Source organism: Coregonus lavaretus (assembly GCF_964263955.1).
Source record: "Coregonus lavaretus genome assembly, chromosome: 27".
NCBI classification, from domain to species: Eukaryota; Metazoa; Chordata; class Actinopteri; order Salmoniformes; family Salmonidae; genus Coregonus; species Coregonus lavaretus.
This window is the reverse complement of record NC_140014.1, coordinates 14674465-14702464: the sequence shown is the minus strand read 5'-3', so window position 1 is coordinate 14702464 and position 28000 is coordinate 14674465. Positions and strand designations below refer to the sequence as shown.

At 44.4% G+C, this 28000-nt stretch overlaps 2 protein-coding genes across 2 annotated transcripts in view; both read left to right on the top strand.

The window, feature by feature from the left end:
- Window positions 1-6164, top strand: part of LOC311102607 (myelin transcription factor 1-like protein) — a gene marked incomplete at both ends in the record, with an annotated part of 591893 nt that extends 585729 nt beyond the window's left edge. The window contains 4 exons of the mRNA XM_084143976.1: window positions 2545-2648; window positions 3980-4123; window positions 5220-5282; window positions 6024-6164. Of these exons, the coding sequence (XP_084000102.1) occupies window positions 2545-2648; window positions 3980-4123; window positions 5220-5282; window positions 6024-6164 (452 nt within the window). The remainder of the gene's footprint in view (window positions 1-2544; window positions 2649-3979; window positions 4124-5219; window positions 5283-6023) is intronic.
- A 3795-nt stretch (window positions 6165-9959) lies between these two features.
- LOC311103161 (peroxidasin-like) overlaps window positions 9960-28000 on the top strand; it is a gene marked incomplete at its 5' end in the record, with an annotated part of 88007 nt that continues 69966 nt past the window's right edge. The window contains one exon of the mRNA XM_084144711.1: window positions 9960-10144. Coding sequence (XP_084000837.1) covers window positions 9960-10144 — 185 coding nt within the window. The remainder of the gene's footprint in view (window positions 10145-28000) is intronic.

Here is a 28000-nt window from a genome sequence, read left to right as displayed (position 1 = left end):
TCAGGAGAGTGTATGTGTAATGAGCTTCTGATTAGAATCCCAATCTGATATAAAGAGCCAATCAGGAGTGTGTATGCGTAATGAACTCCTAAATAAAATAAATAAATAAATAAAATAAAAATGCCATTTAGCAGACGCTTTTATCCAAAGCGACTTACAGTCATGTGCGCATAAATGGTATCCCAATCTGAAACAATGGTTCCAGGACTGCCATACAGCAATCACAGAAATCCATACAGCCTCTACATCCTCTGAGCTAGCAAGCTCGCCAGTGACAATTAGTCTATTCATAGATGCGGTAAAGGAGTCAATGGAACGCGGTTGTTCCAATGACCAGATTGGCGCACATTCAACAAATCTGTTCTAACAAAGTGGATATGCGTGAAATTCGTCATTATTTATGTAGTGTAACAGGCCCACAATTTCGCTGCATTACATGTAGAAGTTGTCCCTTTTCAGGTTTAGAAGAAGTGACTGCGAAATGCTAACTCCCGTTCGTATAAGTTGGTTAGCATAGCTAGCATACAGAAATCATTGATGGTAGTCAAAGTTGTTTTTAACTGTAATGCAGTTGCTTGGTTGACATTCATACAAGCATTATATTTTTACCTCAACATATTGTTAAGTACACATATAAACAATAGCGTAAATGTAGGCTAATTTTGCTGGAGGGCAATGAGGTTCACTCAGGATCTTTCCCCCACGGCCCTTTCCCTCATGCGTTTCCATGGCAATTCCATTGTTTTGGTCGAGTTCCATTAACCTCTTTACCAAAGATTTTTATAACTAAACCTCATTGTTCTATCTGTGTCTTTACCGCATCTATGGGTTGCACCTCCGTCATTTGGTCGTGTCGTTGCCATTGTTATCATCGTTCTACAGACGCTGCAGACATACTGATGCCCAAAGTAGAACGGGAGTTAATGACCGTTTCGTCTAAACTAGATGACATTGCTAAAGTAGGCAAATATTTAGTTGGAAACAACTTTGCAATCAACATCATGTACTCAAATTTACTTTAGACAGATGGCAATGTTGTCATTAGCTAGCAAAGTTTGTCAAAAATACCCAAGCAATGCTAACGTTAGCTAGATAACATCCGGTGGTCTCCCCTCAATCTGATTTATGTAGCTAACGTTATATTGCATCTAAAGTCAATCTGGCGACATCAAAATGATGACAAAAGGTTGTCCTACTAATTATTTGCCTTCTTTAGAAATGTAATTGTATTTCTTTCTTTAACAATATTTTATTTTTCCTTTTCTTTATTTTTTTCTACAATCCATAAAAAAAATTCAACAAACTTATACATACAAACGACAACTCACAGACACCCACAAACAATGACCACATCTCCTCTGCCCAGACCCGCATTTTCACACCCCCATCCCTAGTGCCTGCATTACTGTTTGTCACTTGTTCTTAAATTGTACCAATTTGTTTTTCTCGGTCGCCCATGCTATTTCAATATTTCAATAAAAAATTATTTGAATTGTCCATTGTGCCAATGATGGCGGATTGATTGACTTCCATGTTTTTTGTATACTTATTTTCAAAATGAGTGATGAGAAAAAAAATCGTCCAGCCCATTGGGTATCTCACTACCCCCCCATTCCCCCCCCCCCTCCCATATGTCATGTCTAGAAATTAAAAGTGAGTTTACATTGTTATACTTCTGACAGCCAACTTTCTAGCAATTTCCAAACTTCATAGCATTCTCAGACAGCATGGATTATTAAGTGATTATTAGTTTTACACTTGAGACATGACTCTGCCGTTGTGTTATATAATTTGTGAATTTTGTCTCTTGTATAATACATTCTATACATTAGTTTATACTGGATCAAGCATACATTTTCATTAACTGTAATTGTGTTAGTTATTCTCCAACTTTCCCTCCATATTGTGGCAACATCAGTTCTTTTTCAATCTTGGTTCCAATAATTTATATTTTTTTCGAAGAGATTGTCAGTTGGATATGCTTTCTGCAAGGTTTTGTAGATCTTCTTTATCATATGAACATCGTTTTCTGACTCAAATAATATTCCCTCAAGGTTGTTCTGATGTCTAAAAGACTTAAAATCGACGTTGATATGTAACGTTTAAGTTGCATGTATTTGAAACTATTGGTCAGTCCAAAATGACTTCTAAATTCTGTCATGGAAATAAATGTTTTTCCTGTTACCTAGTCATTTACGGTTTCTATGCCTTTAATTTTCCATGTGGGCCATTTTATCGATGAATTCTGAAAAGCTATCCAATGATTATTCCATAAGGTTGTGTGTCATTGTATTTCCAAGTCATTGTAATGCACTTTTGATGATCTAGTTGACAGTGCATTGAGTAGAATGCTCAGTCTGGCATCAGACGAATGTTCAAAACAATATTGTGACGAAACGTGCAACCCATTAATAAAGATACCATCCCTTTGCCTCTATCACACTCTCATTCACCCACCACACTGACAGATTATTTTAAGTATTTTGTTGGGTTTTGAGTGGGTGGCAGTTATCTAATAATTGTTCTCTGTATTATCTTTTGAAGGAATCGAGAATGAGGAAGAGATGAAACAGCTGGATGAAGAAATCAAAGATTTAAGTGAATCTAATTCACAAGTGGAAGCAGATATGATCAAACTTAGAACACAGGTAAGTCAGTAGTACCATGCCATTTGTTGACTTGAATATTTGACTCATTTCATGCTTACCGTTCAGTTTCTACTCATTGTGGCACACCATTCTGCTATTGTCAGAGCTCCTAGACTCTCAGTGTGTATTTGTAGCACAGCGTACACCTAAATTAATCTACCCTCCACTAAAGCACTCACCAGAAATGTGACTCCAGCTTGGAAAAATCTGTCCAATCGTCATACATGATCTACCATCAGTGAAACACATCCTAGCATATCTCACATCTGGGAGAATGCAGTGTAACAAAGTGGGGCATTCCTAATTATAAAGCACTTTTCCTCTGGGGTCCTCTGCATGCCAAACACAGAGAAATAGAGAGAGCATAATCACTCCCAGCCAACAAAGTGGATCACCCAGTCCCCAATAACATCCTACAGCTCCAGTAGAAAGAGAACAGGAGCAGCAGCTTCACAGCTAGTATAATGGGTTTCTATACAACTATTTGTGTATGTGATCTGCAGAAGCTTAAAGTCAATATCAAGAATGCATCAAACACTCCTTTCAAATCCAGGAAGGAAGGAAAGAAAAGAGCTTCACAATATGTTAAACTACAGTTTGCCTTTTTGTTAATGCATGCAAGTTTGATCTCATTTTGGAAATACAGGCTGTATTCTAACCTGTAGTAGACTTTTGGAACTCAAACATTTGAGCACAACAGTGCATTGGAGGCAGATCCCACTGAGCAAAAACTGGTTGAATCAACATTGTTTCCACATCATTTAAAAAACAAAAAATCTACATGATGACGTTGGATCAATGTGGAAAAATTATTGGATTTGCAAAAAGTCACCAATGTCTCTATTTTTTACCAAACTTTTAACCTAAATCCAATGACATAGTAAAATGTTTTGTTGATTTCACGTTGAATTTACATTAGTTGACAACTCAACCAAATGTAAATCAAAACTAGACGTTGAAATGACTGCTGTGCCCAGTGGGATGGCATATTTGTGCTAAGATTGAGTTCGAAGCATGTGTTGGAATATACCCCACAGAATTTGAAGTACATTTGTGTGATTGTCAGTGTGTTGAATTGCATCTGTCCATGCCCATTCCCATTGCTCTTCACATATGTTGCTCTGTTGCGGTTACATCCATCTCTCCATGTGATGATGCCATAGACATGGCTGCACGCCAGCCAATCAGCCGTGAGTTGTGGCGTGTCTGAGGTGTGCCGCTGCCCGTGGTATGTGAACTGCACCCTGTGTGCTCCGCTGTAACAACCACAGGTAAAAACCACCACCTTTACCGTAACCCTCTTCTTCTCTCACGCTCCCTCCCTTCCCTAGATTACCACAATGGAGTCTAATCTGAAGTCAATAGAGGAAGAAAACAAGGTGATTGAACAGCAAAATGAATCTCTCCTGCATGAGCTGGCAGGTCTCAGCCAGACACTGATTAACAGTTTAGCTAATATCCAGCTCCCTCATATGGTAAGGGAACACCAAGAACAACAACCTGGCAAGTTCCTATAAGCAAACATACTGTAGCATATGAGTTGATTCATTTATATACTCATCTATGTACAGTATTTATCTATTCATTATTTACATTTCTGTGAAGCCCTTAAAGACCCAGTTTTGTGCATGCTGAGTTGAGCAAGGGCGTCAAGCCTAGATGAATGAAAAATAGGTTATTGCTAATTTTAGCCAAACTGAAAAGGGGAAGTTTTATATGAGGCTTATGTTATCAATTAGTGGTGAATTTCTACATGCAGAGACTTTCAATGGTGACCAAACAACAGTCTGCTGATAATGTTTTCTGATATCCAACATATAGACAGATTGGAGAGTCAGATGATTATAAAATATTGCTATCTACTGTAAATGTTCTCAGTGCAATGGAAACTTAGTCTCCGCCATTTTGACACTCTATCTGTAGCTATAGGCTACTATGTTTGCAAATTCAACAAACTAACTTCTTGATTTTCATAGTGTGATGCTATAATTGCAGGTCTGTTTTTACTGTAGGGCTAAAAGTATTTTAGGGCATGCCAAAAACATAAGCATCCATTTATACTTTAGAAAAAGAAGGACAAAATAGCACGGGTCGTAAAGCTATGACTGATGCCCGTGTTATTCACAAATGGCCATTTTGCCATTTTCTTATAAGCCATAATGCTGCCATTTATCGGGACCACCCATATGTAAAAATGTATGCACGCATGACTGTAAGTCGCTTTGGATAAAAGCGTCTGCTAAATGGCATATTATATTATATTATTATAGTTAGAATTTTCTTCATCTAAAAATGTGTAACCTTTGTATGTGAACACAATAATATATCATTCCAGATGCTATGATCATTCTGACTATGTTGTGAGCTGGATTCAGTTGCAGGCCCAATTCACTACCACAGATGTATTCTTGTACTGTATGCTTTGCTATGTCTTGCCTTTATTTATTTCAAAGATACATTTTGTTAGATGTGCTGTTGGTACTGCAGATAAAATCCTACCATCTAGTGATTGTTTGAGAGAGTACCAGTAACTAGAAACCAACTAACAGTAACTAACCTTTCCCCCCATAGAAACCGCTTGCACACAAAGAGGCTCCCATTAGAAATAACAGCTGCTTACAGATGCATCAGATAGTAAGACAATCATTCATCATATTCTTATTCTAACACTGCTTTTCTTCTCTTTATTTCCTCATATGGACACTATGATATACTACTAGTGTCAGAGCCACCATAATAGTCAATAGAGTTAGTCATCTGTCTGGTTCAGAATCTCTCCCATTCATGTCCTCGTAATGTCTTTCCCATGTCCATCTGTATTTTATTCATGTGACCATGTCTTTTTCCCAGTCATCTTACATCTCTTGATGCGATTTTTATCCTGAATCACATCCAATCCTGAATTTCCCTTTTTTCCAAACTTTCTAACCACAATGATAATCTATTTGAATGGAAAAAGCTTGTTTTAGCGAAATGAAAGTGCACTTGTTGGTTGCAAAGTGCATGTACATACAATGCGTATAGACACTGCAGCATGACCCTATTTTCCCAAAGTGGACATCGCTGCATGACATCTTACTCTGTGTGGATCATCTTTGTCTAAAACCACCACCTCTCAGCCTTTGACCTGTGGCAAGACACCTTATTTAGATGACTATCATTTTTAGAGCAATTAAATATGAAAAGGCCCTTTCACAGGGCTAGTTCAGAGAATAGTTTGTTTCAAGTGGTTTTATCTCTGGTAAATGGTTAAACAACTGTTTGTAAGTCTAAGCTCCTCAAAGGATGACTTTAGAGTTTTCTTTAGGCCTGTCTTCTGTTCTCTGTTTATCACCTCTTTTTCTTATGATCTCACTTAATTCTGGTGTTCCACAGGAGCCGATCAGCGATCAGAACTTTGATGCTTACGTGACCACGCTAACAGACATGTACACCAACCAGGAGCAGTACCAGAGCCCTGAGAACAAAGCCCTGCTGGAAAACATAAAACAAGCGGTGCAAGGAATCCAAGTGTAGCCCAGCCCGCTAGCCCAGCAAAAGCCAGAGCTTCTTCTCAAAGAGGAGTGAAGGAAAACAACATCCACAGGAAAGAACTAGAAGTGACATAATTGGATGATGCCTCATGGTTTGCTGCTGTAACTTATCATACAGTGTTAGATATAGATTTTTGATCTTCAAAAAAAGAAATGTTATGCTTAGAAAACTTCATAATGATTTTTCTTTTTGGTCCTGCTTTGAAGAAAAAAAAGTAAATGGCAGAATAGTTTTTGAAGACATTCACATTTTGTACGTTTTCATACTGTATGAGCTGACATAGTGTGATGTAATGTTTCTAGCTGCTCATGTATGCACATTTTTTGTGTATATTTCTGAACAGTAAGCTGAATAACATAGGACTTTAGTTCTTTTTATGCTTGATGATGAAGACTTTTAGATGAAAAAGCTGCTCTGGACAGTGAAAACAAAACAAAAACAATGAGGGAACTGCAAGGAGGTAGCAACTTTTCAATTATCTTTTCCTCAATGGATGATTATGGAATTCTAAAGATGTTTTTTCTTCTTCTTGTGTGCAGATTGTTGAATAGCAAGACTTGGTTGCAAAGTACCTTTTTTTTTTTTTTAAACCTTTTTTAAAGGTTGGTAGCTGAAGGTGGGGACATTTTTAATAGGTGTTAGAAATGAGTATGGAAAGAAACTGACTTGATGTTTGTATGAATGTTATAGTTTTATTGTAAACATCATGACACGGAAACCCAATGGTGGAAATCCCATTGTCTTGAAAAGGACTATTCACGCTTGATCTTTTGTGTTGGTAGACACCCATTGTCATTCAATCAGCAACAAGGTGATGTATAATGGCAATAGAGTATAAAGGCATCTTTCTAGCATTTAGTAGTAGTTCTGGTTCAAATTTCAAAACTTCTGTTGCTAGAATCGGGCAATGTCTCAGCAATGTATATCTAAATCAAATGTTTATAATAGATATGGGATGCAAAAAATTTTTTGGGGTATATGCAATTACCTGTTTATAAACATAGGGGGGGAAACAAATAAATATTTTTACTATAGGTAAAATTCAAAATATTATATAAACCTTTCAATACAAAAAAGTGTTTAAGTTGGACATTCAGTTTTAAAGATGAAAGATGCTTTACGAGTTCCACTTTCTTTACATAAAATTTTGCACAAGGACACCTTTGTTTCCATGTTTTGATGTTTCTGCAGAAACTAAAGCAGTACCTGAGACCATAAGCGGAGAGTAACAAGAGATTTGTAAAGAGTATTTATACTACAGTATGAGAAAGAGCGGGACTTACAGGGTCATTGTCCCCACTTATGTGCCAGTAGACTATTTGCACTTGTCCTACAGATACTATCCTAACATGCGGCGGCGTGCAATTTCCAGGTGTTTGTTTGAAACATGATTGGAGCAAATAACTGCTTGAAGCCAGTAGGTGATGAATTAGTTCCACTGAAGGAGACTACAGGGATTTGAATCAGAAATTATGATTATAACCATACCAGTAATACTCTATTATCAAATGTTAAACAATGATGCTATTTCATTTTGGTATGTTATATGACTATTAAATAATCCCCAGCAGCACTTTATATCTAATCACTGTACAAATTAAATAGTAAATTAAAGGTTAAAAAAAAAGATTTGAAAAGACGGTGTATTGTCTTTTAGTTGAATTCTGAATGGGGGGATGCAGTTTCATGTCTGTATGCGGCCCCTCTTTCTGTTGTGTTATTAGTTGTTAGCGACCATGTTGAGAATTTGCCTTTTTAAGAGCTAATGCAAAGGTGCTTGTCGTTCACCTGATCTCATCTATTGTACTTTTACGTCCTCTTTTAGGGCTCCTTTCTCAATGGCTGAATATGCCTTTCTCCACAGCATCGTGTCTGCAGCTTTTTGCCAATATAGTAACGCTTTCAGTAGAGTACTAGCTAGTATCAGTTCTTGAATTAATTCTCATTATCAGTACAATGGAAAGGGATTTAAAGCACAAACCGGCTGCTCATCTACCGTTGGTACATAAAATCACATTTGAAAAAAGTTATCTATGAATATTTACATAGGGGACACATATTAGAATGCTGAATTTTCATATAAATTATTGTGAATTAATCAGAGTTTATTTATTCTATCTTATTCATTTTGAGGTTGGTTTAAGTATTCATTAAGAAGACAGGATTTTGTATAAACTATTGTGCTCTCTGTGGAACTGAAGTTTAATTTATTTTTGTACTACACAGCATGGATTTGTTGACATTTTAATTTTGCTATAAATGTGTGAGATCACAAGTTGCTGTGATATTTCATTTTTAAATTGTGAACTTTGTAAAAATTTTGTCATGCTAGATGTTGACACATCTTACTCTGAATAAAGAAAAATTGTGTTGCCACAGGCCTGCAAGCTTTGATGTTTAGTCATCATCCTTGTTCATGCTTTCAATTCATTTTTGGAACTCCAAAAACATTGCATTCAGTGAAAGGCTGCGTTCATTCGCAAGGGTTTTTTCATTTATTTTTACTAGGCAAGTCAGTTAAGAACAAATGCTTATTTACAATGACGCCTACCCCGACAAACCCGGAAGACGCTGGGCCATTTGTGCGCCGCCCTATGGGACTCCCAATTACAGACGGATTGTGATACAGCGTTGAATCGAACCAGGGTCTGTAGTGACGCCACTAGCACTGAGATGCAGGGGAGATGCAGTGCCTTAGACTGCTGCGCCACTCAGGAGCCCAATACACAACAGAATCGCTGAGTTTTTTATTCCTGGACAATCCTCAGATGTTTTGCAATAACAATAAAGCTTTCTTAGGATAAGACTTTATGCTATGTGGTACATTTGACGTTTATTTTGACGGCTATAAAGTGGAGTGGGTGTTTTGTTACAAGTACTACAAGTACAAGTGTCATACCACATGAAAACCAGCAGATATCAGCACAGAGCACTGTATAACATCATATTTCTATGGACAAACGTTCTTACCTGCATGTCACATGGACTGAAGTTAGAGGGAATCACCCAATTACCTAGAATACAACACAAAATGTAGGCCTATCAAACATCATACTATCATGAGCTGTAAGTAAATATAAAGTAACACAATAGGAATGGGGTTATCAGACAAATCCTAAACCATTATAATGTCCTAAACCATATCATATTATGGCAATCTGTTTGTATATTTGGCTGAGAATAGGCACATCAATTTACGGCCTGTCCTACAATAGAGTGCATTCCACCCAGCGAGAGACAAACTGGCAACATTTTAGGGCATAATTCCAGGTTCTATGGGAATAACATATGTAAAAGTACATTACATGTTTTTTTTATTTATTACATAATTATTTTGAATAGTATTAAGCTAAATTAGTATTTCATAACTGTATGTACCACTGGTTTATTATGCTACATAGTTTATACATTTTTTAAATCGGACATCTCTATACAGATGCAGGCTACAAAGTATCATTTTATTAACTAGGCTTTCCATTAGTTCAACTTTGAAGTGGTTTCTTGATTGGCTTGCTCCCCTGTCCCAACATAATTTGTAACACTGCACTACCTCTCTCTCTCTCTCTCTCTCTCTCTCTCTCTCTCTCTCTCTCTCTCTCTCTCTCTCTCTCTCTCTCTCTGTCTCTCTCTCTCTCTCTCTCTCTCTCTTAGCTTGTAGGGAGGGAGCGGGTCTCAGTCAGCTGAGTTCCCTAGCTTAACTATAACTCAGCCGATGTTAGTTTCGGCAAGAGGGGTTTCTGGCGGTGTGTTGTTCTCTGCGCTGCTGACTCCCTAGCAATGGCGCTGTGGACGGGCAAACTCTTATCCCCTTTTCTAGTCGCGGTAGCACTGATTTTGGTCGCCAGTGGCCCGCAGCCTGTATATTCTTGTCCAAGCCGGTGTTTATGTTTTCGCACTACCGTGAGATGTATGCATTTAAACCTGGAAGCCGTACCTGCTGTTGCTCCGTCGACAACCATCCTGTAAGTAACATTACATTGTATCTAACGGGAAAAGTTAATAGGCTATGGAGGGAACGGAATGAATGCACTGATTTCTGGAGGAGTCACAGCAACCCAAGCGCTTTGAGATGGTCATACGATCTCTTATGTTGGTGTATAATCATTTAAACAGTTAGAAGTTATCTAATCTTTCCGTATCGAAACCACAGTTGATAAAGCAAGATAAGAAGAGCTATCCTCTTCGGGACCACACCACCATTCTGGTTGCCTATTCAAAGTTGCAATGATGGAGTCTGGGAGTTTTGATAGTTTTAAAGTTCCTCATCACATTGATTTAGTTTAATAAGCTTATCTTATATATATATGATTTGTTCGTTATCAGTCTTTCATTGGTTTATTCAGTTGACTCACTAAAGAAAAACAACAACTTTTTTCAGCCTATAGGCTACCAACGTTACGGAAACGAGGTCAAAGGCTTCGTTGGACATAAGAGCATTGTCGGTTGCATAGCCTATGGAAGGGACGTGCCTTTGTAAAGTTCCAACACACCTTTGACGTCTGCCAGTGACTGAGCTAGGCCTACTGATCGTTTTTTTGGAGGGTTAGACAGCTATTGAAATCAGCCACAGAGCAGTTCCCACTGGGCAAAAACTGGTTGAATTAACGTTGTTTCCATGTCATTTCAATCAAAAAATGTAATGTGATGAAGTTGAATCAACGCGGAAAACTTTGAACCTATATCCAAAGACAGGGTGACATGTTTGGTTAAATCACTTTAGTTGACAACTCAACCAAATAGAAAACTAGACGTTGAAATGATGTCTGTGCCCAGTGGGTTGTTGGATCGTGTCAGTTTTGTGAGAATCTGCACCATGGGCTGACCTTTCCTCCAAGCACTCAGGGTATGATGGTGAATTGTTATGAATTACCTAAGCCTGTTGGACTGCAAGTGGATGGCCCTTGGCCAATATGGCTTAGTTTATTTATTATCTATTCAACATATTGCAAGGTAGTATTGTCATGGATATGTCATTGGCTTCTTGGAGAACCAGAGTAAAGGGTCAGTAGGCAGGCATGGGTCTGTGTTAGAGGGTCAAACTGTGGTTTTGAATATGTGTCTCAGATGAAGGGAAGCACAGTTTGTGACCCTGGTGCCTTCAGAAGTAGTGGCACTTCTGCACTAATTTGAAAGGTCCCGAGTACTCCACTGGGCAAACAGGATGCTTTTTTGTTGGAGGCAGCCAAAGACTGAAAGAGCCAGCGAACAGCCAGACAGAGCACACACACACAGCTCTGAAGCTCCAAAACAGTCCAATCTCTGGAATATGTGCACTCTTGTTTTTAATTGACCCATATGATTTTGACGTGTTTCCGAAACCCGCATGCATCTGTGCAAATAAAGACCTTCAGGCAGGCAGCGGGGCACAAAGGAGAAACTCAGCCAGTCTCAACGACTGGCACAGCGTGCACAAAATTAGCCTCCTTAATATATGTATGCAAGCTTCCAGGTCTGCTTCATTGGGACTCAATGGGCCAGTCCTGCAGCCACAGAGCCCTGCCCTCCCTGCCAACTCTGCAATATACCCAGGACACATCAACGTCTCCTCTGCCATGGGAACTTTTTTATTGTTTGGTCTGCTGAGCCCCCTTCTTCTTCTTCTTCTTCTTCTTCTTCTTCTTCTTCTTCTTCTTCTTCTTCTTCTTCTTCTTCTTCTTCTTCTTCTTCTTCTTCTTCTTCTTCTTCTTCTTCTTCTTCCCTCCTTTGGATGCCTCTGAATCTGTCAGTGTTGAGTGTTGTTCAAAGGAGGGCTGAGGAGGGCAAATCATGTGTCAGTTTGCCAAGTTTTTCATGCTCGGTGGGGTTTGAACTAAGCAGCCGCCTGTCGCCTTGCCCTGCCTGCATGTGCTCACTCTTGTCGGAACATAAATGCAGCTCAGCTAGCCTATGAGACTCTCCCTGCCTTTCCATTATTCCACTGTAAATTGTGCACACAACGCTGGCCTTCAGGGCAGCAAGGCACCTTTCAACAGAACTAGAGTACTCTTTTGAAGGAAAGCTTGATTGTGGGGAGTATTTGTCACCCTGAATATGAAGTCTGTCTGCATAACTGACTAACTGACTATCCTACCGATCCTTGACTTCGGCGATGTCATTTACAAAATAGCCTCCAACACTCTACTCAGCAAATTGGATGTAGTCTATCCCAGTGCCATCCGTTTTGTCTCCAAAGCCCCATACACTACCCACCACTGTGACCTGTACGCTCTTGTTGGCTGGTCCTCACTACATGTTCGTCGTCAAACCCACTGGCTCCAGGCCATCTATAAATCACTGCTAGGCAAATCCCCGCCTTATCTTAGTTCATTGGTCCCCATAGCAGCACCCACCCGTAGTCTGCGCTCCAGCAGGTATATCTGGTCATCCTCAAAGCCAACACCTTCTTTGGCCGCCATTCCTTCCAGTTCTCTGCTGCCAATGACTGGAACGAATTGCAAAAATCTCTGAAGCTGGAGACTCTTATCTCCCTCACTAACTTTAAGCATCAGTTGTCAGAGCACCTTACCGATCACTGCACCTGTACACAGCCCATCTGAAATTAGCCCACCCATCTACCTCATCCCTATATTGTTATTTATTTTGCTCTTTTGCACCCCAGGATCTCTATTTGCACATAATCTCTTGCACATCTAGAATTCCAGTGTTAATACTAATTGTAATTATTTTGCACTATAGCCTATTTATTGCCTTACCTCCATAACTTGCTACATTTGCACACACTGTGTATATATTTTCTGTTGTATTTTTTGACTTTATGTTTTTTTACCCCATATGTAACTCTGTGTTGTTTTTATCGCACTGCTTTGCTTTATCTTGGCCAGGTCGCAGTTGTAAATGAGAACTTGTTCTCAACTGGCTTACCTGGTTAAATAAAGGTGAAATAAAAATAAATAAATAGCAGATCACATTAAGCTCATTAGACAGTAGTCAGGCTGGATTAAAAGCAGCTCCTTTGAAGGAGAAAAGTGAGTGTGTATGTTTGTGTGTGGTTAGAACAAAGTTATGACATCAGTCCTGTGCCTTATACTTTATGGTGGCTTTATTGACCCTTATGAAGGCTAGAAATATAACATTTTGATTGAATCAATTTCTCATAGCTTCACTCATTTCAGCCACAGTCCCAGGACCAAAACACTGGCCCCTCCGACCTTGGGGTCAGCTGATGGCTGGCTGTGAGGGCTGGGGGGGCAGAGGTGACTGGGTTGGTAAGGAAAGGTGTTAGAGACAGGGAGTATTGTATGTAGAGGGACATGCTGCTGGCTGGCTAGGCCCTGAAGGTCTGGGCTTTGCATTCCTCGTCCTGACCTGGCAGTGTGCCATCTCTGACGTGGAAATTCCTCCTCATCAGCATAGAGCACTGCAGTCAGATGTTCTACTACTAGGTTCCTCAGAGATGTGGGAAGGTATTTTGTTATTGTTTGAAAGCATCTCCTCAACCTCTCTTTCTCCTTTCTCTGTCTCTCAATCTACCACGTTTGCCCATTTTTTCTCGCCACCTCTCTTTTTCTCTCTTCATCCACAGTATCCCCTTCTGTCTCTCTTACTTTCTCCCTCTCGTTCGCCCCCTCTCTTTCTATCCCCCTCTCTTTCTCTCTCCCTAGTCCCTATATAAGCCCTTCCTAGCTCTCTCCTGTGATGGATTTGGACATTTTGGTTGGTTAGTGCAGGGCAGGCAGCTTTGTTCAAGATGCCTGTGTCTCCCCTAAGAGGCTTAGCTGGAGCTGGGTCTGGAGCTCCGACTGACCCCAGTTCTAATGTGGCGTCTGTGTCTAAATGCTCTGAGCCTAGTCAGCCTACCCAGTGTGTGTGTAATGCATGCTTCTCTACTAATGACAATCTCAAAAGAACTCAGAAGCTCAAAAAGTCAGTGTGAGATAAGTATCTTAAAACTCTAAATGTGTCTCTTCCCTTAGGAAAAGGGGAATAAGGTATTTTCCCCAAAGTACACCCAGGACTGTGCTCGGTGCTACCGTTTTTAGTTTATTTTACTTTCAGTGATTTTCTTTCAGATTAACGTGGACGTCTTTTTTCCCCTCCCATCTTTGATGGTCCACATTTGTTTTTCAGCTGTTGTTTCGGAGGACTCTCTGTTTGAGGTTTAATAGTAAATTACTGCCCTTCCTCTCTGTAACGACACTGCTGTACTCCTGCTCTGGGATTTACTAAGATAGAGAAATTATTACTTTCATATTGTCAGCTCTATTTTGCCAACCGCTCTCATGAATCCTCTCGTACAGGCCCACAGCTGTTGATGCTAACTCTTCTGCTTGCTAATGCTGTTTAAAGACACATTTGAAGCTACACATCAAATCAAATCAAATGTTATTTGTCACATGCGCCGAATACAACAGGTGTAGACCTTACAGTGAAATGCTTACTTACAAGCCCTTAACCAACAATGCAGTTTTAAGAAAGAATACCAAATACATTTGTTCATATCCTTTGCTAGTTAGTGAGTTATTAGCCCCGTTATAGATCATTTGTAGTCAGCAATGGGGGAGTGATTGCTTCCTACAAGAGCACAAAATGTGTGCATTTCTCAAGTCAGGTAAATAGCTTTTTTTTTTGTCTTCAAGGGGCAGTGTTGTATGTTGAGACAGACTTGAATAAGCTAATTAGCCAATAGACAGAGGGTAACATAATTTGTCTGATTCTCTGTAATAATGGTATGGGAATAATGATGCATTTTATTTTGTAAAGTGGATTCTTGCATCAAACAACACAACAACATTTTCATTCACCTCCTTGTCTAAAGGACAAGTGGATAAACAGGTTAATGTCAAGCCCTGCATGTTTTTTTCAAAAGTCTCATGGAATGTAGGCCTACATTGAATCACCACACATTGGCTGCTACTGTAGGCTGAACGATAAAACAGCTATTTCCATGTTAAAATGTTATGGGATGCATTTTCTCCATTGTTTCTGATGGTAGGCCACTCTGGTTGGCCTACATTATAATCAAATAGCCACAGTAGCCTTGACCAATGTTAAAACTAACTTGAAGTGGGTACAGCCTCAGTGTTCACAGTAAACGTGTGCCAGAATTTTCACAACATTCAAGTTTGCGCTCAGCAGACCTGAAATTTGCTCAGTGACAAAAACATTTTGAGGGAACATTGTGCAAAACGACGGCTTTGTGGAGAATGTTTGTGACATACTGCAGTGCATACAGGATTGTTACAGACTGTTTCCTTTTTGGTTCTTTCATAGTTCATGTCTTGTCTGAAACCATACGAATGGCCTCTTGTTATTTATGTATGTATGTTTGTTTCTGTGTGCCTTGCGTGTGTTGTCACATGGTCTGGCACCCACAGCATAAATGTGTTAAACATTGTGAAAGGGAACCCTGATTATAAACACATGGGCAACGCCATGGCAGTGGGGAGTCTGCCCGTTGTAAATGTGTCAATGTGCTATCTCATAAAGTGGCTTGTTATGGCCTAGTTTGCCTCCTTTATGTAATGTTTAGTATTCAAATGGAGTCCTTTCTTGGTGTTTTTACTCTCACACCCTGTGGTGGATGTGGTGTTTTTAACGGTATTACTACAAACAAACCCTCATGAAACTCTGTTCTGTATTAGACATTAAAAGTAAAGGCAGGGGTGAAATGTGAAGGCTCAGTCTTTGGTTCACTCTCACAGGCTATCAGAATTCATTTCACGTCTAAGGTTTTGCATTGTAGTTTGGAGAATCAATAAATAGTTGGGTTTTTCACCTGATCTTCAGCAGAAAGCTGATAGCTTAAAGGAGCAGTCAGAATCAGAGCACTGCTGGTTGATCTGAATGGACTGTGACAAGACAGACTGAGTGGTTAGAGGTTGATGAGTGAAGCTGGGGGTTCCTGGTGGGTGGGTTCAATGGGGGTGGGGTGGAAATTGAACTGTGCAGCATACTACAACACATGGAACCTGCCATCTATATAAGATGGTCTTGATTTGCGACTTTACATTTACGAACCTCCCAAGTGCAGTCCTTAGAGCCCTACTGGGTAGATTTAATGACCTGGTAGTCGGGCAGGCGTCAGGGGGTGACCTTTTTTCTCTCAATCCCTCCTTCATTTTCTCCCTTTATCTTCTTTATTTTGTGACATCGATGGCTTACAACATTGGCCTGGGCTGAGTGAGTGAGAGAGAGAGGGAGAGAGAGAGGGAGGGAGGGAAAAGAGAAGCTCCATTGTGTGGAATTTGCTGCAGTCAGGCTTTGTAAGGCGTTCAGTCTCTACGGCATTATGGAATGCAAAGCCAGAAATCCCCAAAGCTTTGCTCATTTGCACAGGGAGATTGGGCCGAAGATAGTTGTTGAAAGGAACCCTCCTGGTCCCTCTCTTACTGTGGCTGTCCTATAGGGGTTGAGGGGAGGACAGCTTGGCTGCTGAATTCGAACGTTGTTCCAGCATTTTTGCAGCATTTCTCACATAGCGTTGTTATAGCGTTATTGCAAGATTGTTAAACTAAGGAAGTCTCCTAAAAGTTAGATTCTCCCCCTGTGACTTGTTTAGGAGTTGTTATGCACGTACAGGACTGTTCGTGCATAGTTGTAAATCAAGCACGTCTATTTGCAGCCATGTTGTCGGTGAAGGGCCTAAGTGGAAGGAAATAGAGCTGAAGGGACACACTGATTGCCTTTGTAACGAACCTTTATAATGCTTAATAAGATAGTTTCCTGGATGAAGACATCAAAGGATGTCAGATAGGGTTGGGTGGTATTTTTCATAGCTTCATACTGTTCCTGTACCATACCGGTGTATACAGTATTACCGGCAGTGCACACACTGGAAAAATTAATTAAGGTTACTACAAGCTCCACTCCATTAATCTAAACTCAGCAAAAAAAGACTGCGTTTATTTTTAGCAAACATAACATGTGTAAATATTTGTATGAACATAACAAGATTCAACAACTGAGACATAAACTGAACAAGTTCCACAGACATGTGACTAACAGAAATTGAATAATGTGTCCGTGAACAAAGGGGGGGTCAAAATCAAAAGTAACAGTCAGTATCAGGTGTGGCCACCAGCTGCATTAAGTACTGCAGTGCATCTCCTCCTCATGGACTGCACCAGATTTGCCAGTTCTTGCTGTGAGATGTTACCCCACTCTTCCACCAAGGCACCTGCAAGTTCCCGGACATTTCTGGGGGGAATGGCCCTAGCACTCACCCTCCGATCCAACAGGTCCCAGACGTGCTCAATGGGATTGAGATCCGGGCTCTTTGCTGGCCATGGCAGAACACTGACATTCCTGTCTTGCAGGAAATCACGCACAGAACGAGCAGTATGGCTGGTGGCATTGTCATGCTGGAGGGTCATGTCAGGATGAGCCTGCAGGAAGGGTACCACATGAGGGAGGAGGATGTCTTTCCTGTAACGCACAGCGTTGAGATTGCCTGCAATGACAACAAGCTCAGTCCGATGATGCTGTGACACACTGCCCCAGACCATGACGGACCCTCCACCTCCAAATCGATCCCGCTCCAGAGTACAGGCCTCGGTGTAACGCTCATTCCTTCGACGATAAATGCGAATCCGACCATCACCCCTGGTGAGACAAAACCGCGACTCGTCAGTGAAGAGCACTTTTTGCCAGTCCTGTCTGGTCCAGCGACGGTGGGTTTGTGCCCATGTGCGATGTTGTTGCCGGTGATGTCTGGTGAGGACCTGCCTTACAACAGGCCTACAAGCCCTCAGTCCAGCCTTTCTCAGCCTATTGCGGACAGTCTGAGCACTGATGGAGGGATTGTGCATTCCTGGTGTAACTCGGGCAGTTGTTGTTGTCATCCTGTACCTGTCCCGCAGGTGTGATGTTCGGATGTACCAATCCTGTGCAGGTGTTGTTACACGTGGTCTGCCACTGCGAGGATGATCAGCTGTCCGTCCTGTCTCCCTGTAGCGCTGTCTTAGGACTCTCACAGTACGGACATTGCAATTTATTGCCCTCATGCCTCCTTGCAGCATGCCTAAGGCACATTCACGCAGATGAGCAGGGACCCTGGGCATCTTTCTTTTGGTGTTTTCAGAGTCAGTAGAAAGGCCTCTTTAGTGTCCTAAGTTTTCATAACTGTGACCTTAATTGACTACCGTCTGTAAGCTGTTAGTGTCTTAACGACCGTTCCACAGGTGCATGTTCATTAATTGTTTATGGTTAATTGAATAAGCATGGGAAACAGTGTTTAAACCCTGTACAATGAAGATCTGTGAAGTTATTTGGATTTTTACGAATTATCTTTGAAAGACAGGGTCCTGAAAAAGGGACGTTTCTTTTTTTGCTGAGTTTATGTGCGTGCGTGCACGTGGGTGGAGTGGAATTTTTGGAGTAGCGGACACCTTTTGGTAACATGATATCCTTGCCGGTCCCACTCCCATTCACAAGGGGACGATAGCAAAGTATTTTATTTTTGTATTTTCATTTTGTCACGAGCTCTGCTGGTCTGTTACTGCGTAGCAACCTAACAGTGCCAAAAGCCCTGGTCTGCCCTAGAAAGCCTATGTAAATTACGATCAGAAGAATGGCCCAAACATTTTTTTGGGATGGATGTTTTGACCTCTAATATTTGTTTATTATGATCAAGTTCCATCCCCACAATGAATTATTTAAAAGTGTGCTACAAATTGAGATATTTAATTAAATAGTGATCCACTACTACATTTGTTGTCACAGAGGACCACGTGCTGACACAGACCAATCAAGGGCCGGCAGGCTATGAGGAGGCCCTCATGCACACTCTTTGCACTTGGTATTCACGTGGTATCCGGTATTGACGTCAACTTCATCTTGCAGGAGCGTTGGGTTGACTCTCTCAGGCAGGATAAAAACTACATCGACCATGATCCTCACGGCCACTTTTACCTTGATCCTTAGCGATTGTTTGGTACCATTCAGCCCCGTTCAGCAATATGGCACGCTTCATAGTCAAATACTTCCGGCTTAATGTGCCATCGGGAGTTTTCCATAGGAATACATGGATGACGTCAGCGCTATCACTATCTACTGGTTTTAATATCTATGGTAGTAGCTAGCTGGCAGCCTGGCTAGCTGGCTTTAGCCTGGCTAAAAACATAGCAAGCTAGGATCCTTTTTAGCTTCCCACATCTCCATGTGATATAATCAGATTTATAATGAAAAAAATATGCCCAGTAAATATTCTTATACCTGCGGGTGTAACCTAAAACATTATCTCAGTTTGATATACTGCTTGTGTATTCACTCCCATATCAGCTAAGTCATCATGTTTTTGACGTGGAGAAAAAGCACATACAGTATCTTGCAGCTGTTTTTACCAGTAGCCTGGAATCATTAGTTATTACTTCCAAACAAAATACATTTGGGAGGGATTCTAATAAGGCTACAATGTTGTTTGGTTTATTGTTTGAACAGTCACTGAGATTGCTTATCAATGTAAAATAGGCTGCTTTGATACATAGCCTATAGATCAGATCAAGGAACCAAGCAAGCTTCATTGCCTACACAACACTGCCCCCACGGCTACGGGAGAGGTGATACGGCGCTTTACAATTTTCATGTGGCACGGGAGTACGTCGAATGTCGGAGCGCACTACAAGGAGCCGCCCCTTTTGTGACGAAAAACGACACAGAGACACTGCGCTATGCTCCGTTGGCTCCGTTATATTCTGTGTAGACCCGTTTAGGCAGCAGGGATCTTGATCTAGTGCGGGATTGTCTCTGCTGTAACCAAGAAGCTTGATCTGGTATTTTCTTTTTTTTGACGGTATTGAAAATGATACGGTCGATATTTCAAAATACCCCGGTAAACGGTATACCGCCCAAGCCTAATGTCAGAGAAGATGACACAATACCCTGATAGATTGTGAAAGGCCCACACTGTGCACTAACGCTCCCCTGGCAATAAATAAATCCTCCTTGTCTTTTTTATACTGCAGGATTCACATAGAGAGGTTTTAAGAGAAAAGCTTCCAACCATGTTTGGAGATTGAGATGGCCTTGTTCTTCCTTCAAGCAACGAGGTGGGGAGACTGCCATGTTCTTGTTTAACAAAGTATGAGTCATACACGCCCAGAGAGAGTCCTTGGCTGTCCAACTTGGGCATGAGAGAGAGAGAGAGAGAGAGAGAGAGAGAGAGAGAGAGAGAGAGAGAGAGAGAGAGAGAGAGAGAGAGAGAGAGAGAGAGAGAGAGAGAGAGAGAGAGAGAGAGAGAGAGAGAGAGAGAGAGAGAGAGAGAGAGAGAGAGAGAGAGAGAGAGAGAGAGAGAGAGAGAGAGAGAGAGATCCATACATGTCCCTCAGATGCTAGAGCTGGAGAAGTCCTAGCCAAGGCAGGCCCACTCCCTTAGTGCCTCACAGATTATTAGGGTTTGATTTGCACAGGCCACAGAGCCTTTTTGCAAGATTTGTTTGTGGATTGACAAAGACTTTGCTAAATGGAGCTGTACCTATGTGGCCATGATACCCAACATGCTACCCTACCAAGCCATGGCCAGCCATGGCCTCTCCATTCTGAAAGAGTGATTGGGTTTTGGCCAGGAATGTTGCTGTCTGCCTGGTGTCGGTGGTAATTACGGCTGGCCTGGTTATCAGGCCCAGGGCTCTTATCGGCTTGGCCATTTGCTCAGTGGAATTTCCCCTGTAGAATGGTTGAGGCTGGGCGGGCAGCCGACCAACAAGAACCCAGAGCACTGAGCAGCAGAGCACTGAGCAGCATCCTGTTTCCAAGTGTTGTCACTGTGGACATAGTGTCACCTCTTGTCTCATCTCCAGCACTGTGTTGACTCTATGCAGCATGTGACAAAGTATGCATGATCTCACAAGATGTATGTTGAAGTTCCATCCTGGCTATAGTCTCAAAGAAACATGCTTATTTGAGAGAATTTCTGTTTTTAGGGTAAAGGCAGATACATTCATTTTGTTACGTTACAGCCTTATTCTAAAATGGATTAAATCAATAAAAATCCTCATCAAGCTAAACACAATACCCCATAAGGACAAAGCAAAAACAGGTTTTTAGAAATTGTTGCAAATTTATAGAAACTTTAAAACAGAAATACCTTATTTACATAAGTATTCATACTCTTTGCTATGAGACTCGAAATTGAGCTCAGGTGCATCCTGTTTCCATTGATCATCCTTTAGATGTTTCTACAACTTGATTGGAATTCACCTGTGGTAAATTCAATTAATTGGACAGTTGACAGTGCATGTCAGAGCAAAAACCAAGCCATGAGGTCAAAGGAATTGTCCGTAGAGCTCCGAGACTGGATTGTGTCGAGGCACTGATCTGGGGAAGGGTACCAAAAATGTCTGCAGCATTGAAGGTCCCCAAGAACACAATGGCCTCCATCATTCTTAAATGGAAGAAGTTTGGAACCACCAAGACTCTTTCTAGAGCTGGCCGCCCAGCCAAACTGAGCAATCGGGGGAGAAGGGCCTTGGTCAGGGAGGTGAAAAAGAACCCTATGGTCACTCTGACAGAGCTCCATATTTCCTCTGTGGAGATGGGAGAACCTTCCAGAAGGACAACCATCTCTGCAGCACTCCACCAATCAGGCCTTTGTGGTAGAGTGGCCAGACGGAAGCCACTCCTCAGTAATAGGCACATGACAGCCCACTTGGAGTTTTCCAAAAGGCACCTAAAGGACTCTCAAACCATGAGAAACAAGATTCTCTGGTCTGATGAAACCAAGATTGAACTCTTTGGCCTGAATGCCAAGCGTCACGTCTAGAGGAAACCTGGCACCATCCCTACGGTGACACATGGTGGTAGCAGCGTCATGCTGTGGGGATGTTTTTCAGCGGCAGGGACTGGGAGACTAGTCAGGATTGAGGGAAAGATGAACGGAGCAATGTACAGAGAGATCCTTGATGAAAACCTGCTCCGGAGCGCTCAGGACCTCAGACTAGGGTGAAGGTTCACCTTCCAACAGGACAACGACCCGAAGCACACAGCCAAGACAATGCAGGTGTGGCTTTGGGACAAGTCTCTGAATGTCTGAGTGGCCCAGCCAGAACCCGGACATGAACCCGATCTAACATCTCTGGAGAGACCTGAAAATATCTGTGCAGCGACGCTCCCCATCCAACCTGACAGAGCTTGAGAGGAACTGCAGAGAAGAATGGGAGAAACTCCCCAAATACAGCTGTGCCAAGCTTGTAGCATCATACCCAAGAAGACTCAAGGCTGTAATCACTGTTAAAGGTGCTTTAATAAAGTACTGAGTAAAGGGTCTGAATAATTATGTAAATTTCATATTTCAGTTTTCTTTTATTTATACAATTGATAAAAACCTGTTTTTGCTTTGTCATTATGCGGTATTGTGTGTAGATTGATGAAGGAAATTGTTTTATTTAATCCATTTTAGAATAAGACTGTAATGTAACAAAATGTGGAAAAAGTCAAGGGGTCTGAATACTTTCAGAATGCACTGTATTACTTTACTTTTTGAGCTGACAAGTCCTTAGCTTGTAAGCATCTGTCACGCTCGTTGATAGACGAATCGGACCAAGGTGCAGCGTGGTATGCGTACATATTCCTTTATTAACTGAATACAAATCAAACAACAAAATACAAACAGAAACAAGATCCCACAACTAAGGTAGGCAAAATGGCTGCCTAAGTATGATCCCCAATCAGAGACAACGGTCGACAGCTGCCTCTGATTGGGAACCACACCCGGCAACATAGAAATAGAAAATCTAGAATTCACACCCTGACCAAACCAACTAGAGAAAACAGGGCTCTCAAGGTCAGGGCGTGACTAGTACCCCCCCCCCCCCCCCCCCCAAAGGTGCGTACTCCGGCCGCAACAACCTGACTCATTAGGGGAGGGTCCAGGTGGGCATCTAGCCTCGGTGGTGGCTCCGGCTTCGGGTGCGACGTCGGTATAAACCTCTTCTCCCTTCCTGCCTCTCCGTTGCACACCCGGTCTGGTCTGGACCCCAGCGCAATGCTTCCCCTCTCAGTCCTCCCACGATGCACCAAGCCCTGTCCGGACCCTGGTGTGGGAGCCCTCGACCCTGGAGAGGGGCTGACATCTGGTCCCGGCCCAGCAGTCCTCCCGCGATGCACCAAGCCCTGTCTGGACCCTGGTGTGGGAGCCCTCGACCCCAGAGAGGGGCCGACATCTGGTTCCGGCCCGGCAGTCCTCTCGCGATGCACCAAGCCCTGTCTGGACCCTGGTGTGGGAGACCCCGACTCTGGAGAGGGGTTGACGTCTGGTTCCGGCTCGGCAGTCCTCCCGCGATGCACCAAGCCCTGTCTGGACCCTGGTGTGGGAGACTCCGACCCTGGAGAGGGGTTGACGTCTGGTTCCGGCTCGGACCCCGGTGGAGCGGATGGCTTTGGCATGGGGGAAGAGCAGATAACCGGAGCTGGACTTGACACCGGTGGAGCGGACTTCTCTGGCACCGGACCAAAACAGCTGACCGGAGCTGGACTAGGCACCGGTGGAGTGGACCAGCTGACTGGTCCACCGGACTGGACCAGCTGACTGGAGCTGGACTAGGCACCGGTGGAGCGGACTGCTCTGCCACTGGAGTGGAGCAGAGGACCCTCGCTGGAGGTCGGGTGCGTGGCGCTGGAACGGGCCATACCGGACTAGGGACACGCACCACTGGTTTGGTGCGAGGAGCAGGCACGGGCCGTACCGGACTGGAAACACGCACCACTGGTCTGGTGCGAGGAGCAGGCACGGGCCGTCCCAGACTGGAAACACGCACCACTGGTCTGGTGCGAGGAGCAGGCACGGGCCGTACCGGACTGGAGACACGCACCACTGGTTTGGTACGAGGAGCAGGCACGGGCCGTACCGGACTGGAGACATGCACCACTGGTTTGGTGCGAGGAGCAGGCACGGACCGTACCGGACTGGAGACACGCACCACTGGTCTGGTGCGAGGAGCAGGCACGGGCCATACCGGACTGGAGACACGCACCACTGGTCTGGTGCGAGGAGCAGGCACGGGCCGTACCGGGCTGGAGACACGCACCACTGGTTTGGTGCGAGGAGCAGGCACGGGCCGTACCGGGCTGGAGACACGCACCACTGGTCTGGTGCGAGGATCAGGAACAACCCGTCATGGCTGAACGCTCACTTTAGCCCGGCAAGTGCGGGGCGCGGGCACTAAGCGCACCGGGCTGTGAATGCGCACTGGAGACACAGTGCGTATCACAGCATAACAGGGTGCCTGAACGGTCCCATGCTCCTTAACGCGAGTGTGGGGAGTTGGCTCTACTCTGAAACCTGGCTCCGCCAGCCTCTGCTCTAAGGACTGCGCTCTCTGCTGCTGGAGGGTTAACTCCTCTCTCAGCTCCTCCTGTTGCCTGGCCAGCTCCTCTCTCAGTGCATCCACTGACTCCTTCTCCCTGTGGGCCTCCTGCAGCGCCTCCCTCTGAAGGGAGATCTCCTGCTCCCTCTTAGCTATCAGCCCCCGTAAGGTGGTGGTCTCCTCTCTCAGAGTGCTGAGCTGCAGGTCTTTCAGGGCCTCCTGCTGCTTCGCCAACCACCCCGTGTGCCCCCACCAAAATGTTTTATTGGGGCTACCTCTCGGGCTTCCTTCGCGGTCTTGAACTATGATGTCGCCGTTGATCCTCTCTTGCCTGGGCTTCTTCCTTCGCCCAGGGTCCCTTACCGGCCAATATCTCCTCCCATGTTCAGAATGTTTTCCCCACCTGTGTCCAGCATGTCTGCTCCTCCTGGCCATGCTGCTTGGTCCGTTGGTGGTGGGATCTTCTGTCACGCTCGTTGATAGACGGATCGGACCAAGGTGCAGCATGGTATGCGTACATATTCCTTTATTAACTGAATACAAAACAAACAACAAAATACAAACGAACGTGAAGTTCAACAGGCTGCAAAACCACAAGCCGAAACAGAAACAAGATCCCACAACTAAGGTAGGCAAAATGGCTGCCTAAGTATGAGCCCCAATCAGAGACAACGATAGACAGCTGCCTCTGATTGGGCACCACACACGGCCAACATAGAAATAGAAAATCTAGAATTCACACCCTGACGAAACCAACTAGAGAAAACAGGGCTCTCAAGGTCAGGGCGTGACAGCATCCTAGATAAACATATTACATTTCTAACGCACTGTATATTACATGCCGAAGGGGGTAAGAATTTTCTTCCTGTGATATGTTTTTCCATAATTTTTTCATATGTGCTCTTGAGGGCTACTGCTGCTGAGCCAAGTGTTGTATCCACTTGAGTTCAAGTGCTGTGGTCTCTGTCTATGTTCTACTGGAGGTAGGGCCTATTCCACTCCGTAAGGCCTTAGTCAGTAACACTACATGTCTGAATCTTCAACAGTGTGGTAGGAATCTGAAGCAATGGTTAATCTGTCAATGACCATTAATCACTGGTGAGAGGACAAATGTACCGCTTAGTTTATCCCATGTGTCAAGTTAAATTGCGTCCTCACTGCCCCAAGCAAAGGGTCCACTGTATAGCTTTCACAGATCAGTGATTACTTCAAGTAAGGGAGGATGGATGGATGGATGCATGGATGAATGGATGGGTGGATGGGGATGGATGGATGAATGAATGAATGAATGGAGGTAACATCGCCCATGGCTGTATTTTCTTCTTCCTGCCTATCAATCTAAGGTCTTTACTGTTTGTCCATGTTTTATCTCTTTATAATCCCTAAACGTTTCCCCATATCACTTATAGATACTGAACAAAACTATGAATGCAACACGCAACAATTTCAAAGATTTTACTGAGTTACAGTTCATATAAGGAAATCAGTCAATTTAAACATATTCATTAGGCCCTAATCTATGGATTTCACATGACTGGAAAATACAGATATGCATCTGTTGGTCACAGATACATTGAGGGAAAAAAGTATTTGATCCCCTGCTGATTTTGTACGTTGTCACGATCGTCTTCCAAAGGAGTGGACCAAAGCGCAGCGTTTGTAGCGAACATGACTTTATTAAAGTTAAAGTGCACGAACGAAAAACAATAAACAATGACGGATAGTGAAGTCCTCAGTACACAGACTGAAACATGGAACAAAAACCCACAACCACAAGGTGAAAACACACAGTTTAAATATGGCTCCCAATCAGAGATAACGAGCCGACAGCTGACACTCGTTACCTCCAATTGGGAGTCATTGACCAAACCAAGAAACCACAACCAAAACACAACAAAACGAACACACCCTGGCTCAACATACAAAGTCCTGGAGCCAGAGCGTGACAGTACCCCCCCCTAAAGGCGCGGACTGCGACCGCGCCTCAAAAACCCCAAACAGGGGAGGGCTGGGTGGGTGTTGCTCCTCGGAGGCGGCTCCGGCTCCGGGCTTGACCACCACCCCTCTTCAATCCCCCCGTAGCGCCCCCAGTCCGATCTGACCCAGCTGGTAGGATTTGGACTGACGACGCACACACCTGGCTTGGCGCGTGAGGCAGGAACGGACCGGACCTGGCCGACGATACGCACCCTAGACTTGATGCGTGGATTCGGAACGACCCTCACCAGGCTGACGACTCGCATCCCTGGCTTGGTGCGAGTAGCAGGAATGGGCTGGATCAGGCTGACGGCTCGCACCCTTGGCTTGGTGCGAGTAGCAGGGACGAGCTGAACCAGGCTGACGACTCGCACCCTTGGCTTGGTGCGAGTAGCAGGAACGGGCTGAACCAGGCTGACGACTCGCACCCTTGGCTTGGTGCGAGTAGCAGGGACGAGCTGAACCAGGCTGACGACTCGCACCCTTGGCTTGGTGCGAGTAGCAGGAACGGGCTGGACCAGGCCGACGACTCGTACCCCTGGCTTGGTGCGAGTAGCAGGAACGGGCTGGACCAGGCTGACGACTCGCACCCTTGGCTTGGTGCGAGTGGCAGGAACAGGCCGGACCGGGCAGGCGTCGCGCACCGTAGGTTTGGTGCGAGTGGCCGGAACAGGCCGGGTCGGGCTGGCGACGCGCACCGTAGACTTGGTGCGGGTGGCAGGAACAGGCCGGACCGGGCTGGCGACGCGCACCGTAGGTTTGGTGCGAGTGGCAGGAACAGGCCGGGTCGGGCTGGCGACGCGCACCGTACACTTGGTGCGGGTGGCAGGAACAGGCCGGACCGGGCTGGCGACGCGCACCGTAGGTTTGGTGCGAGTGGCAGGAACAGGCCGGGTCGGGCTGGCGACGCGCACCGTAGACTTGGTGCGGGTGGCAGGAACAGGCCGGGCTGGGCTGGCGACGCACACCGTAGGCTTCGTACGTGGAGCAGGAACAGGCCGGGCTGGGCTGGCGACGCACACCGTAGGCTTTGTGCGTTGAGCAGGAACAGGCCGGGCTGGGCTGGCGACGCACACCTTAGGCTTAGTACGTGGAGCAGGAACAGGTCGGGCTGGGCTGGCCACGCACACCGTAGGCTTCGTACGTGGAGCAGGAACAGGCCGGGCTGGGCTGGCGACGCACCCCGTAGGCTTCGTACGTGGAGCAGGAACAGGCCGGGCTGGGCTGGCGACGCACCCCGTAGGCTTGGTGCGTGGAGCAGGAACAGGCCGGGCTGGGCTGGCGACGTACACCGTAGGCTTAGTACGTGGAGCAGGAACCGGCCGGGCTGGACTGGCGACGCACACCGTGGGCTTGGTGCGTGGAGTAGGAACAGGCCGGTCCGTACTGGGAACACACACCACTGGCCTTAACCGGGGATCAGGAACGGGCCGGACCGGACTGGTAACACACCTCAGTCTCTCACGCCGTGCCTCAACTACTTCCCTCCCTCTACTCGCCAATGGCTCCCGTAATCCGGTAGCCTTCTCTCCACGTCTCCCTGTGGCAGCCTCCTGCTGCCCAGCCGCCCAAGCCATGTGCCCCCCCCAAAAAACTTTTTCG